The sequence below is a fragment of the Mesocricetus auratus genome, unplaced genomic scaffold, assembly GCF_017639785.1.
Source record: "Mesocricetus auratus isolate SY011 unplaced genomic scaffold, BCM_Maur_2.0 Super-Scaffold_6730, whole genome shotgun sequence".
NCBI lineage: Eukaryota > Metazoa > Chordata > Mammalia > Rodentia > Cricetidae > Mesocricetus > Mesocricetus auratus.
Window position 1 is genome coordinate 81,872,829 of NW_024429184.1, and position 15,125 is coordinate 81,887,953.

The following is a 15,125-nucleotide window of genomic DNA, read 5'->3' on the forward strand; positions in this document are numbered from 1 at the left end:
ACACTTTTGCTTTTAAAAGGTCTTTGATTTGCGGCAGTGTCACCGGCAGATGCAGCAGCAGGCAGCCACTGCACAAGCTGCAGCTGCTGCCCAGGCAGCAGCTGTGGCAGGAAACATCCCTGGTCCTGGATCCGTAGGTGGAATAGCTCCAGCAATCAGTACGTATATTTTTTATTTTTCTTTTCAAAGTGTAGTAGTGGCTTTTAATCTTGACTCACTCAGTTGATCAATTGTTTTAAGCAATAATAGAAATTAAATTTTTTTACTGGGTTATAACATTTGAATTTGTAAAAAACCTTTCTTCTGTAGTAATTTCTCTTTGCCTGGATAGGCGCCTGTTTGCATTAGCTGATAAAGGGGGTTGTCATACTTGGGTTTCCCCTCTTTGGCCAATGCTTATTATAGTTTTTGCCTCACCAGCCAAGGGGTTAATCACAGTGTTAGGCTTTATGCTAATGGGAACAGCTATTGCAGCTTCAGAACTGGACATCTCCATTTAGAAATAGTATGCTGAACACAGAGAACTAAATGAGGGTGGCATTTTATAATTGGTAGAGTTTTTAATTTTAGGGTAAGATCGAACTGTGCCAGGTTTCACACTGATGGGGAATTTTTTACTGCAGAGTTAAACTCCTGACTATAGACTTTTATGATGGAAACACGTGGCACCCATCTTCCACGTCTGAAGGCATAACTAGTGATTCATTCAACCCCTGTTCTTAACTTCTTCAGTGTGGTAAGCAAATCACACTGGCTAAGGAAACTGCAGTGAACCTGCAGGTTTCGCCACAGCACATTGCAAATTTCTCCCGTTAGTTTCATGGTAATACTGATAATGTGGACTGACTATGACTGTATGTTCTGATTGGAAAAATAGATACAGAGTCTGTTGTGACGTATGTTCAGGAGTTTACCATTTAGGTGTATATAAGACATAATCACTAATTCACTTTAAAAAGATTGGAGATCTAAACCATTTGCTAGTTTTAATGCTATAGACAGACATGTTCTATTTTCTTAAGAATTCAGACTAGCATTTTTATCTTCCCCCCCACCCCCGCCGCTGCTATGATCTCAAAACTGAGAGACAGACGCAAGTCAACTGAGAAGTTTCAATGGGGCCAAGTAGATGAGTGTCTGATTATCTGTCGGTCATGGCTTACTCTGGTGTGGCAGTTCAGACACTTAGGTTCTTAGAACCATGACGTGCCCTGACTTTTACAGAAATTGATTCCCTCCTATATCTCTACTTCTAAAGAGAAAAACAGGTGAAATATTGTCTCTGGTAGTTAAAATACATGTGTGGAATATGAACTGTCTTAACCAAGTTTTCAGTCCCGTTGATAAGGTTTAGCTCTGCAGTTACTTTTGACACTTTGACAGAGAAGTTGTATGCTGAGGAAAACAAATAAGGAAAGCAGAGTGTGGGGAGGATGGGAAGAGATGACACTGCTCCCTGACACCTTCCACACTTTTTCTGTTAGGTCTGTCTGCTGCTGCTGGCATCGGTGTAGATGACCTCCGTCGCTTGTGCATACTCAGGATGAGCTTTGTGAAAGGCTGGGGCCCCGATTACCCAAGACAGAGCATCAAGGAAACACCATGCTGGATCGAGATTCACCTCCACCGTGCTCTCCAGCTCCTTGATGAAGTGCTTCACACCATGCCCATTGCAGACCCACAACCTTTAGACTGAGATCTCTCACCATGGATGCCCTAGCCATTTTCAGGATGGTGGACTATGAAATATAACCCTGTTTATAATCTGAAGATCTATTGCATTTTTGTTCTACTCTGTCTTTTCATAAGGGGTTGAAAGATGTGTTTGCTGCCTTGCTCTTAGCAGACAGAAACTGAATTGAAACTTTTTTTTCTATTTTAGAACTTTTCAGTCATGGCTCAGAGCTTGAAGATCAGGAAGAACCAATTCTTGCTAAATCTTCACTGGTTGTTATGTATGAAGGGGTCATTCCAGTGCTGGGAACTCAGCCCCTTAAGTGACTGTGAGCTGCTTACTTGCAGAACGCTGGTGTGTTCCTCTGCAGAGCATAGTGTTGCTGATTTGAAGGCTGAGAAGTTCTCAAAGTTACTCACCTGTTACTTAGTGAGCAAAGTTATTGTTGAACACACTGTGTTCAAGTGCCACATGGGCAAGTCAGTTTTACTGAAAGCAACTTCACTATGTTTAAAAAAATCTTTTATCAACCTTTTATCCAGAATGTTTTTTGCAAGTTAAAAAGTGAAGGTGAATTAAATTCATACTGCCTTGAAGATTTCAGGGTTTTTTTCCCCCCCAAGACAAAACACTAATCTGTGTGCATAGTGACAATTCCTTACAATTATCAGTCAAAGAAATGCGATTTAAAATTACATTTTTAGCCCTAATAGATGACCATTATCAAGATGTGTACTTTTGCCCTGTTAAACAGTAGATGAATTCTTCTATATTTCTAGGCACATGGTTGGTTATAAAAAAAAAAAAAGCCTAGGGGGGATTTCTTTCCCTTGATTCACAGGGAGAAGGTTTTGTATTTATAAAAACACTAAAAGTAGTGTTGCTCTGCCTGATGCTCCACTGTTCTGCAAGATGGCAGTGCTTCAACTAAAATAATGAATATTTTGGAAACTGCTAAATTCTATGTTAAATACTGTGCAGAATAATGGAAACATTGCAGTTCATAATAGGTAGTTTGGATATTTTTGTACTTGATTTGATGTGTGACTTTTTTTCATATACTGTTTAAATCATGTATGTTTTGACATTGTTTAAAATTCAGTTTTTGTATCTTGGGGCAAGACTGCAAACTTTTTATAGCTTTTGGTTATTCTAAGCCCTTTGTTTGACATCATCAATCAGTCAGCAGTGACTTTGTGTAGAGACTGAAGTAGAAAAGTTGCTGATGCGTTGACTGTACCACAGACACAACATGTATACTTTTTACCTAGTTAGTAGAGTAAATAAAACTGAGTCTCAATATGCAAAGTTGAATTCTAGGTTTGTTTTTAAATGCTTTCCTTTTGCACTTTTGAGTCCAATCTCAGTGGCAAGACACCTTCTACTAAATGACAGGCGACAGCCAGTTGGATTGTACAGCTCTGGTTTTCCCCTCACACTCTACCAGGACTTTCCCATGTACATTATGTATCATGTGTAGAGTTGGATATTTTTTGAACTTTTATTTTACTGTAGCAAAAAACAGACCTGGGATAAATAGTGTGAATAAAATCAAAATCATCGAGACTTTTATTCTTTGCTCTGAGAGTTTTCTGTAAATTTTACAGTGCAGTAGGCATTTGGGCTCTGGAAACCCTTGTCTAGCAGTTGTCTTTATGCTGAAGTGATCATCAAGTCCCCGCAGCCTACTTCAGAGGGCTCCAGAGACTACTGAGTGTCGCTGTGATGGGAGTGGACATCTCAGTCCAACTTTCACACCGTGTCTTTTTAAAAAGCTTCTTTACCAGGTCATTTCTACTCTTAAATACTTACAAGTACTTTTATTGTCTGTGTAAGTTTACGTTTTTTTTTTTAAGTATTATACTGGCAGAATTATAAAAAGATACCTTCTCTAGAAATACTTGTCTTTAGATCCCTTTTACTATGGATGGGGAATAGGAGTGAGAGGGAAGAGTTTTAGTATAACAGACTTTTTGAAATCCAGGTTATCTGACTAGAACATTGTCCATGCAGTGGTACAACTTGATGCTTCCTTTTCTACTTATGGAAAGTTTTCCATGTTTAATCATCTTCATAAAGTATGTGGGAAATATTTGCTAAGAAGTGTCTCTTCAGAGCCAAGCCACCTGTCTTGGTTTTCTTACTAAGAGCCATAGAATTTACTTCTAGTTATTGATGATACTTGTAATTTGACTGTCCTATGCCTTTATAAACTGTTTCCTTTTGTTCCTTAGAAGTTGCCATCTTTGATGAGCGAGACTTTAAAAAACTTGCCTAACCTTAAACATTTTGTGTCCATTTGAGGATAAAGTAGTTTCTGTAGTTCTCAGAGTCTGATTGCAATGTGGGTGTGGTTCTGGGTGGTGTTCTTGGATTCATAGCTCAAGTCTCCTAAGACTACATTTGACTGGAAGCTGAGTGACAGATGAAGTAGGCCCACCCAGTTTAAACCCATTCTACTTTTGTCTTGTGCCTTTCTGTGCATGATTAAAGGGAATCCTTAATGGTATTGCCTTTATTTGCTTGGAAGTAGATTCTTTTGTGGGATAGTCTACCTTAATTGCTCCACTTTACTGCCCCTGCTGACAAAGATGGTGATAAACACTGCCATGCACTTGCTTTTCCACAAGCACCATCTTTTTGTATTGTCCTAACCCGTTGTTTCTATAAGCAGTTCAGGTTCACAGATAGGATGAGCTGCCTTAGGGGACATACCTGAAAAATCCAGCAACACATGACTAAGCTATGCTGTGTTTCAAAGTTAAAAATCCCATTTTGTGGGTAACGGTGGTGTTTGTATTAGCAACTTTGAAGGCAAAGCAAACTCGGAGGTTTTACAGTATGGAGAAGAGAGTCTTTCTGAAATGCTTGTGAAGTATCTGTAGAGATGAAATGTATTTACTCCTGGTCTGCTAGTAACTGACTGATTGTCACTCATTAGTTGTTTTTATTTTAATTTGTTGTCCCATTAGTTGAAACCTCTTGGAAGGAGCAGTTTTATTTGGAGTTGGCCAGAGTTCTTTTTGGTAGTTTCTGTAGGTTGCTGTTTTCGTCGCTGGCATTTTATTTAATGATAGAGTAGTAAAGACTTGGGTTAGATTACTACAGTGAAATCAAGCATGAACCTTGTCAAGGAACAACTCTCATAGGTGGGCCTGGTGGAGACTAGCAGGTTGTACCTCAGTGTGAAAAAATGTGTCCCCTCTCCCCAAGACAAACTCATCTTGCTACACATAGTGATCTGTAAATAGCCCCTGAAATCCTCCTTTGCATGGTCATACAGGCTAGCAGACTCTTGTTCAAGCCTTTCCAGTTTTCCCTTCTAATAACAAGCAGTTTCTTCTCTTGTGATGCATTAAGAAGTGTGGAAAAGCCAGTGGCCTTATCATAGTGCGCCCTTGGCAGGGCCTCCTCCCTAGCACTCACTGTCCATGCAGCGAGGTCATTTATCTGGTGTTACTCAAGAATGAAAGTTTCCATCATCTTGCCTTATTAAGCAGTAAAACTTTAAAAATTAGCCATTTATTAGTGGAAGCTATTTAGCAAATCAGAATATACTGGGTATAGCATTTCTTTTTTTCTGTCTCTCTACTGTCTCTGTGGACACTGGACCTCTGAGATAGACAGCACTATGTAGCCTTTCCTAAATGCCCAAGATTGCTGTAGTTTTTGATGTTTTTGTTTTGAATTCTCCTAATCTTCCTTTCTGACAGCTACCAATTCTTGAGTGGTTTGTTAGTGTGCCTCTCCTTAGTGTTTTAAATCCATTGTTCCTAACTGCTTCACTGAGGGAACCACATTATTAGTGTTCACCCAGGACATGGCCCTGTTAGGGTTGAAAAGGACTTTGGTGCATTGCTATTTGGCATTGATTTGATTGCTTCTTGATGAGCTTTATATGGTTGTTGTAGATAGAATTGAGTCATATTCATAGCCCCATAGCCTCCCCCTCCCCCAATGTTTTAAAAACTTAGTTTCCACGTAATTCACTCATAAAAGCTGTACTGTTTGCTAGAGGCACCCACGAACCACAACATCCTTGCTTGTTTTTTTGTCCTGGTGACCCGCACTCTGGCCGCCTTCCTCTATAGATACTTCTGACCTATAGGTGCCTTTATGCGAATGGAGGGTCTAATACCATGCCCCACGGAGTAGCTGATGTAATGACTGATGTTTTCAGGGATTTTAGCATCAGACGGAAATGAATGAATGAAGCTTTTTATTGCTTTTGCAAAGTGGGAAGGACCGAGGAGAATTTTGATGAAGACAATCATTTCTCTGTGTTCACAGTTTGCTTCAGATGGTTTTTTCAGTAGGCCCAGAGTCCACGATCCTGTTCAACCGAAAAATATGTGGCTCTGGACTAGGACGGTGGCACTTGTATTTCTGACTTAGTGTGTCCTTGGCAAGTCGTCTCCCTTCCTGGGCCTCAGCTGCCTCTCCTGTGAAATGAGGGGTTGGACTGTCCTGCCAGCTCTGGCTTCTAAGTGACCTTGCCCGCCTTGCAGCAGTTTGGCATTTGCTCTTTACCTGTGTTCTGCTGTTTGGGGGGTTCTTGCTTATTTCTTTGTTACTCAGTGAGACTAGGCTTCATCTTTCATTATCTGTTCTTCTGTGGACAAGTAGTTACATATGTCCTTACGACTTACTTTTAACCAAAGGCCTAGCACCACCTTAGGGGCTGCAGTAAGAACAGTGTGAAACATAGACACCTGGGGGTGGGGGAGTCTTCATTTCATTTTCCCATGATCTCTGTTCAAAGCCTATCTAAAAGCTCTACTAAGTCATGACATTCTGACTGTCAAGTTGGTGTGTGACACTGTCCTAATGGATTGAAATCCTGTTGTTAATGCCTAGTGATATTAGAGGTCCTTTCTTTGGGTCTTCAGTTGCTTAACTCTTCTATGCTCAAAACAGGAAGGTCTTCAGAATTATGTCAATATTTTAATTGATGCTATGGAAAACTGTATTGGTGAATGATTATTCACTTTATTTTTGCCTCTTTTGTATCCATTTTGATTAGACAACTTTTGGCTGGATCATTCCTTTCAGAGAGTTCTCTTCCAGCCTTCTTGGATGAGTATAATAACTGAGTTTGTTATTTTTAAGGACCTGGGAACCTTTCTAGGGGTGGGCTAGGGGTTGGAGAGTCCTGGTAGAGGCCAGCTCTGGGGTAGCTGGTGACGAAGGGATGAAACCAGCTGCTCTTCCTAAGGCTGCTTGTCATTGGTAGAAGGACTCACAGACTTGGAGTGGTTAAAAGACTAAATATGGAGTTGGCAAACTTCCTCTAAATGAGGTTTTTTGTTCAGTGCATTGGACATATGACTTAAGAGAAAAGCATGACTGCCTATAGATGATGAAAACTGGTGTGCTGCAGAGTCCCGTGTGGCAGAAGTGACTGCAGTGTTGGGGACAGATTTGGTGGTGGTACTTCCAGCTCTCTCCTCTGGGGTCACTCAGCTTGTGCTTTTAGGGAAACCTGGTCAGCTAACGCACCGGTTACTCCCTTTCTATATACTTTTGCCTGGTTGAAGTCTGTGGCTTAAAAATAAAAATAGTTGAAACTTTCTTGAGAACTCTGTAACAAAGTATGTTTTTGATTAAAAGAGAAAGCCAACTAAATCATGTGCTCATTCTTTTTCTTAAGCTCATGGATGTCTTGCATCTGGAAAGAGTTCCTGATTGCTTTAAGAATGTTCATACTTGAGATCAATATTTTCTTTGTGACTTTGAGATGGAAAATAATGGCATTCCAGAGATAACCCTGGAATAGCCCTCAGTCTTGTCTCTCTCTAGAGTAGGATGATGGTGACTGGCGAGCAGTGGGTGCTGGGAGGCGTTGGGGACAGTGGAGACAGACGGGCTGAGGAAAACTGTTGCCCTCTCGGTTTCCAGCTCCACGAGAGGACGAGGCTGTTTAGCAGGTAAGTGTTTCTACAGTAACAGCTGGAATGACTACATCAGCTGTTTCATCTTGATGATGGAGTTTTAGAGATGCTCCCCGGGCCAAGAGACTTGTTCGTTCTTGTTCGCTGACCTGAACTTTGCAGTGAGGGAAGTAGATTGGCAGTCAGTCTTACTGAGAAAAAAAAATTCCTTTGTGGAACACATTTCAGGAGAAGGGGAGTTGTATATTTTTATCTTTCTGCCCTTTGCTCTTTTTATTTCTTATGAGATGAGATCTCACTGCATAATTTTGGCTGACTTTTGAACTCACCATTCTCCTGTGTCAGCCTCTTGTATGCCAGAATTCTGGGTACATGCAATGTCTCAAAAGGGGGTTGGAGGCAATCCATTGAAGAGACAGGAATCCTAGACAGCACGCTCCAAACAGTTGACCTGCAAAGTACGTCAAGCAAAAGGTGCTGAGAAACTTGAGCAACCCTTTAATTAAAGGCCCTGGAGAACAGCACCTGCAGCTGACAGAGTCTGATTGACACTTGGAGGATAAGTCACACTTGTCTTAGCTTTCTGCTGCTGTGAAAAAGACTATGACCAAAACAACTTGAGGAAAGGGAAGTCGGCACAGAAACTCAGGAACAGAAGCAGAGGCCATGAAGGAGCACTCTTACTGACTTGCTCCCCATGGCTTTGACTCAGGACTATCCGCCCAGGGATGATACCACCCTCAGTGGGCTGGACCTTTCCACGTCAATCATTAATCAAGAACATGCTCTATGTATTTGCCCACAGGCCAGTCTGGTAGGTTCATTTTTCCCAACTATGGTTCCCTCTTCTCTGGTGACTAGCTTTGTGTCACATAGACCAAAAAGAAAAAGAAAAACCAAACTAAACATGCAACAGCAAAACGTACACTTCTGGGAATGGAGAAAATTTAAGTCATGGATGTAGTTGGATAAAAGGACTAACTTCTAGTGATGTAGGAGAACTATTTAGAAAAAAGTTGACTATGTAAAATTAACTTAAGATTTTTAATATTCATAGTAGAAACAAAGTAAAGTCTAGTGTGGCCGGGCGGTGGTGGCACACGCCTTTATTCCCAGCACTCGGGAGGCAGAGGCAGGCGGATTTCTGTGAGTTCGATACCAGCCTGGTCTACAAGAGCTAGTTCCAGGACAGCCTCCAAAGCCACAGAGAAACCCTGTCTCGAAAAACCAAAAAAAAAAAAAAAAAAAGAAAGAAAGAAAGAAAGAAATGTCTAGTGTAATAGCGTTGCCAAGGACCCTGTCTGATCCTGATCCTTGCATACTTTATTCGTGGCTGACAAGTCACACTGTCCCCACTTTCCATGTATAGTCACTGTGCCAAGCTTTGGGGTTTTGTGTTTTTCTCGTTTGCTTGCTTTTTTTCTCTTTTTTTTTCTTCTGTTTTCTAGAGGAGGTTTCACTATGTGGCCCAAAGTGTCCTGTGTCCCACTGTATAGACCTGGCTAACCTTAAACTTGGAGCAGTCCTCTTGCAACTGTCTTAAGTGCCAGGATTATAGGCATGTGCTACCATGCTCAGCTTAAGAAAAAGACGCTTTAAAATTCTTCAAGGCTAATATCAACTTGATACCAGAACCAGATAAGGATAACAAAATGATAGATTGTGTTGTTTTTCTTTCTTTTTTTTTTTTGTGGTGAACATTGATACAAGAGTTCTCAATAACATTCTTATCATTGTCAGTACAGTGCTTGGTGTGCAAGTATGAAGACCTGACCTCAGTTTCTAGAAGCCACATAAAAAAGCTTGGCAAGGTGGTACGTGTTTATAACCCAGGACTGGAAGTTAGACACAGGTAGGTTCCTGGGGCTTGCTGGCCAGCCAGCCTGCCTACTTGGTAAGCTCCACATCAATAAGAGACCCTGTCTCAAACAAGTGTTTTGCACAAAGGAACACCTGAGGTAGACCTTTGTCCTTATCCCACATGTGCTTGCACACATGCACACACACACACAGATACCAAAACCCCCAAAAAGATGCATGGTTGGCTCAAAACCAACTTAAGGGCAGAAGCCACATGACCATCCCAGTCAATAAAGAAAAGTCCATTGGCAAAATTCAACATTCCTTGACAAAAAGAGGGATGGGATGGAGAAATGCCTGAGCATTTAAGAGCACTTGTTGATTTTGGAGATGACATAGGTTCAGTTCCTAGCTCCTACGTGATGGTTCACAGTTATGTCTAACTCCAGTTCTAGAGGATGTGGTGCCCTCTTCTGAACTTCACAGTTACCAAGCATGCACACAGTACGCATACACTCACACACACAGAATTTTTAAAGTCCCAAAGAAACTAGGGTTGGTTCCTAGAAGAAACAGCTCAGCAGCATAATACATCATGTGATAGTGCTGTAGCCAACCTGTACCAAGTAGGAAACAATAGCATTTCCCTAAAATCTGGAACAAGATACTATTGTTTGTTAGTTGGATTTGACACAGGGTTCTCTACATAGCTCTGGCATCCTGGAACTCAATATGTAGCCCAGACTGGCCTCAAACCCACAGAAATCCCCTTGCCTCTGCCTTCTAACTGCTAGAATTAAAGGCATGTCCCACAATGCCCAGCAAGATACTATCATACAATATAGTGCTTGAGGTTGTAAAGCGCCAAAACATGAAAGGGCAAATAGGGAAGGAAGAAATAAAATTATACTGATTTGCAGATAACACGATCCTGTTCACAAAAGAGCTAGACATCATAAACACCTGCAAGGTAGGATCCAAAATCAAGAGAGAAAAAAAAGTAGCTTTTCTACATACTGGTAGTGAATTCACTGAAAGAATCTTGGGCTAGGAGGTTGGCAATATTCATAAGAGCTTCAAAAATCCCAAATAAACCTAACCAGGAAGGTGAAAAGCCTCTACAACGAAAACTTCATGACACCAAAGAAAAAAATTCAAGCTACTAAAAGAAGATCTCCTATGCTTATGGATTTAAGATTAAGTATGAAAATTGAAGCTACTAAAAGATAGAAGGTCTCCTATGCTTATGGATTTCAGATTAAGTATGAAAATGGCAAGTGCCGCCTCAGGTACAAGAGTGGCACTTAAATCTTGACAACAACCATACCAACAGCTATCTGATTGGATTTAAAGTCTCAAGGGAAATCATGCCTGGTACTGTGAACGCAGCCACCTACCTGTGGCTCCAGAGATCAAGACAAGAATATTACTGTCACTTTCCTAAACCAATATAGTCCCTAACAGTATTCTGAATAGTTTCACCTACAGTTAAGTGTAGCTCTCACTTGTATTAAAGAAGCCTCTTTTGCAGAAGACCTCTACAGAAAGCCTCTACTGATCAATTTCAGAGTACAACTTACTGGGCTACGCATCTACAACACAACCCCTACACCTGAGAGTGAACATGAAGAGAGGAACAAAAAGACTTTAAGAGCCAGAGAGGACGTCTGCTGCAACAATTGTTTTCCAGATATGACAGGGAAGCCCCACCCACGAAATCTCAACAATATGGTTGCCTAAACAAGATGTGAACAATGAGAACAGCACTATGACAAGGTGTTAGGGACCTATACTTAAGGACTTGTCTGCCTTCGGTGACCTATTGTCACTAGCTAGGTCCCACCTCCTAAAGTTCTGACAACTTCCCAAACAGCAGTGCAGGCTGGAGACCAAGCATTCAATATGAGCTCCCGGGGTCCCGTTCATATTCTAACCGCCCAGGTGCAGAAAGGGAAATTCATAGAACTGAATTAAAAACTGCAAGTTTCAAACCACTGCACTATGCTCCCACTTCCAGCACTTAGAACAGCAAAATAAACCAAAAACCATCAGAAGGAAGTAAATAAGCAGGAGCTTGTGAAGAAAACAGTGCAAGCATGACATGGTCCTTAGCGCATCACAATTCAGTATCTGAAAAGATGGATAATGGGGAGAATTGGTAAACCACTAATTTGGGGGAATGAAATGAAATGTCCTTACAGACTTATACCACACAGATGGTAGGGGCACACTGCAAACACCTGTGTGAATTTGAGAACTAGAAGGAAACTGATTTCTTGGGGTGAGGGGACAGCACTACAGTTCATCCAATAAGAAAGAAACTTTTTTTTTTTTTTTTATGAGACGGGGTTTCTCTGTATTGTTTTTGAGGCTGTCGGTCCAGCCTGGCCTCGAACTCACAGAGATCCGCCTGCCTCTGCCTCCCGAGTGCTGGGATTAAAGGCGTGCGCCACCACCACCCAGCTGAAAGAAACCTAAACAGGCATATAGCTATTAAGAAAATCAGGCTGGTAGTGGAGATGTATGCCTTTAATCCCTGGCACTCGTGAGGCAGAGTTGGGGGGATCACTGAATTCAAAGTCCTCTTGATCTACAGAGAGTGCCAGGGCTACACAGTGAAACCCTGACTTAAAAATCAAAAACAAAACACAAAACCAGGTTTGCAGTTCTTGAAATTTCCCCTACATTCACATACTGGGTGGTTTCGCTGGAGAATTCTTAAAGACTTTTAATTTGGTGTGCAAAGGCGCCTTGGTATGTATGTAGAGATTGGGACAACTTTCAAGCATCCGTTCTCTCCAGAAATGTGTCCTCAGGATCAAATTGAGGGCATCAGACTTGTCAGTAAGGGCCTTTAGTGGCTGAGCCATCTTGCCAGCCCAAGGGATGTGTTTTCTAAAACTCCTAGAATGAACAAGTCTAGCAAAAGTCACTGCATACAAACTCCCTGTCTACTAAAAATGTTTTGGTATTGGAAATGAACATATGCACATGAACTAAAAGTGTAGTCCCGCTGATAATCACTTCAGGTGTTTGTGTGTGTATCAAAGCAATAAGACCGTCATGCTGAAAAGTGAAAGCTATGCAGCACTGAGAAATGGAAGACCTCATAAATGGACAACACCATGGTCACCGTCGGAGCACTAATACTAAAGATGTCACTTCTCTACGGTTTATTAAAGTTTACCAAGTTAATACAATTCCTATCAAAATCCCAACAATTTTGGCTATGTAGATAACGTTACACTAAAATGTATTTATAAAAGACAAACCAGAGAAGCTAATGCAATTTTGAAAGAGGAATGAAGTGACAGATATCAGTCCATATGATTTCAAGATTTTAGAGAGCCACAGTAACCAACATATGGCCTTGGTGGCAGACAGACTCACAGCTCAATGGCCTCTCTCTTGGGTACTGATGAGACTAACTTAATGGTAAAATAAGTCATGCTGACCTTGTCCCAGCTCCCCTAACATGCTTATATTTAGCCTTAGGTCCACAGCTGGGGATGCCCTACATCTCTGATGGTCTCAGGGCAATCTGAACTTTCAAGTCTCAACTGAAATACACCTCTTCCTCCCCCCCCTTCAGAGACAGGGTTTCTCTGTGGCTTTGGAGCCTGTCCTGGAACTCTCTTTGTAGACCAGACTGGCCTCGAACTCACAGAGATCCACCTGCCTCTGCCTCCCGAGTGTTGCGATTAAAGGCGTGCGCCGCCACTGCCCAGCTGAAATACACCTTCTTAAGGGGGCATTTTTCTGACACCTCAGACACAGACCCCTCAGCTCCACACAACTTTGACTAAGGTGCAGAAGTTACTCAGTGGAAGAAAGCTAACCCTTCATGAAATGGCGAGGAAACTGAACACAGAGGAAAAATGAAGGTTCATCCAAATTTAAAACTATATATAGAGCATAGGCATGTGTGAGTGTGTCACAGCTCAGGCCATCTTGACATTAAGCATCTCTCTTTGCTGAGCTTCCTCAATGTCCTTAGACTGCATCTCATACAAAAATGAATGATGGAGCACAGAAACTCAGCCAGCATCCTGGCCTTGCCATTCCTTGACCTCTCCTAATCTTCAGTTCCTTCCTCACTACCATGAATACCAGCCCACCCTGCTAGTATGATGTCTTGGTCCCGTCACTGGTACCCAGATTTCCGTGTGTGACCCTTCAACTTTATTGTCCATGTCTCTCATCCCCAGGCCACATGTGTTCTGGTCTCATGAAGTACTCCATACATCCCCTGTTCACAATTCACCAACCCTTTCTTTGTTCCTTGTTTAACTGATACTGCATTTTATATATTAAAGAAAAATTAACTTTTTCACTTTCGAACTCCCCACTCCCAAACAAAGCCGATTGTCTAACTCTAATCGGTTGTCTCCTCTTCCACATAGGCAACTGAAGAAACCTTGAGGAAAAAGAGGAAGTTTCTGGCTGATCTCAAGTCACAATTAGGATCACAGTGCTGTGTGTTCAAGTCTGCACTCCCACCCCGCATTCCATCCCTTTTGCTAAGCTTCCTTTTGGGGAAAACTTTAAAACTCTCCACTCTATTTCTTTTCCCCTCCCCCTCCATTTCTGTCTTTCCCCCACACCACTCCAGTTGGCTGCTGCCCTCCTACCCTCCTGCGGCTGTGCGGCCAGTCAGCAATGGTCCATTTTCTGTCAGATTTAGTGCCCGATTCACTGTCCTTATCAGACTTCCGGCAGGCGCATGACATAGTTAATCACTCCTCTTTGTACAAACATTTTTACTCGTCATTTTTCTCCTTTACTGGTCATTTCTGTTTTCCTGACCATTTTTATCTGCTCAGACTCTGGCTGCTCCTGGAAACCATGCTTGTATTGGATCCACAGCTGGGAATGCCCTATTTCGAGTCTAAGCTGAAATCTCCCTCTATGATGCATTTCCTGATACGTCATGCTCCCAGAAACACTTATTTTATCGTCATTATATCCGAATATCTTTATATTGGTTTAGAATATAAATATGGCAAAAAGGAAGTTATTTCTTCTAGGCTGTGGGCAATTTCAAATTCTCTTTTTTACAATTTCATACATACAATGTATGTACTTTGATTATATTCACCCATCCATTATCCTCTCTTATCCCCTAATTTCAGATACTACTGTGGATGAGAAGATTAATGTTTCCACAGCAACAAGTATCACTAACACCTGTGTCTTCCTTGTGTTTTTATGCTTATCAAAAGATTGGATGAAATGGGTAAGATTTCCCCATGCATCCACAAGGTAAGATTTAATTTTCTTTTCAATTTTAAGGAGTATCTAAAATTTAATTCAGCCTTAGAAATCACCAAGTACAGACAAAAGATATGGGCATCAAGCTTGATTAACAGTTTAGCGATTCATGAGGCACCTGGAGTTTGAGAATGAAAGAGCAGCCAGAACCAGAAGCTGGGGCCTGACTCATGAGCCTTACAAAGCGAACAGGCGGAGGACAGTGAGCTCCCACAAAAGGCAAGGTCAGCCTGACTTTTCTGACAGTAATGGCCCCACCGCTGCCCAAGAGGGAGAGGCCATATTCCAAGTTAATATTCCATTTTACACCTAATATGAGAGGAAGAAACGCAGGCACTTAAGCCCGGAGTAAACACCGTCATTACTGTGACCACAGAGCATCACCGATGGACCAATAAAAAGGAGGAATCATGGGAGAAGAAAGCCGAGCTCTGCAGTGGTAAAGTATCAGCACGGGTAAACCTGCTGCCCTTTCCTGCGACCATCTG

General features: G+C 41.7%; 1 protein-coding gene across 2 annotated transcripts in view; it reads left to right on the forward strand.

Moving 5' to 3' along the window:
• Positions 1–7,300, forward strand: part of Smad4 (SMAD family member 4) — a 63,298-nt gene extending 55,998 nt beyond the window's left edge. Inside the window, exons 11-12 of one of the 2 annotated variants that reach the window (XM_040737637.1) lie at positions 20–158; positions 1,485–7,300. In XM_040737637.1, the coding sequence (XP_040593571.1) occupies positions 20–158; positions 1,485–1,696 (351 nt within the window). In that variant the 3' untranslated portion in view covers positions 1,697–7,300. 2 annotated transcript variants of the gene reach the window in all.
• Positions 7,301–15,125: the final 7,825 nt, after the last annotated feature.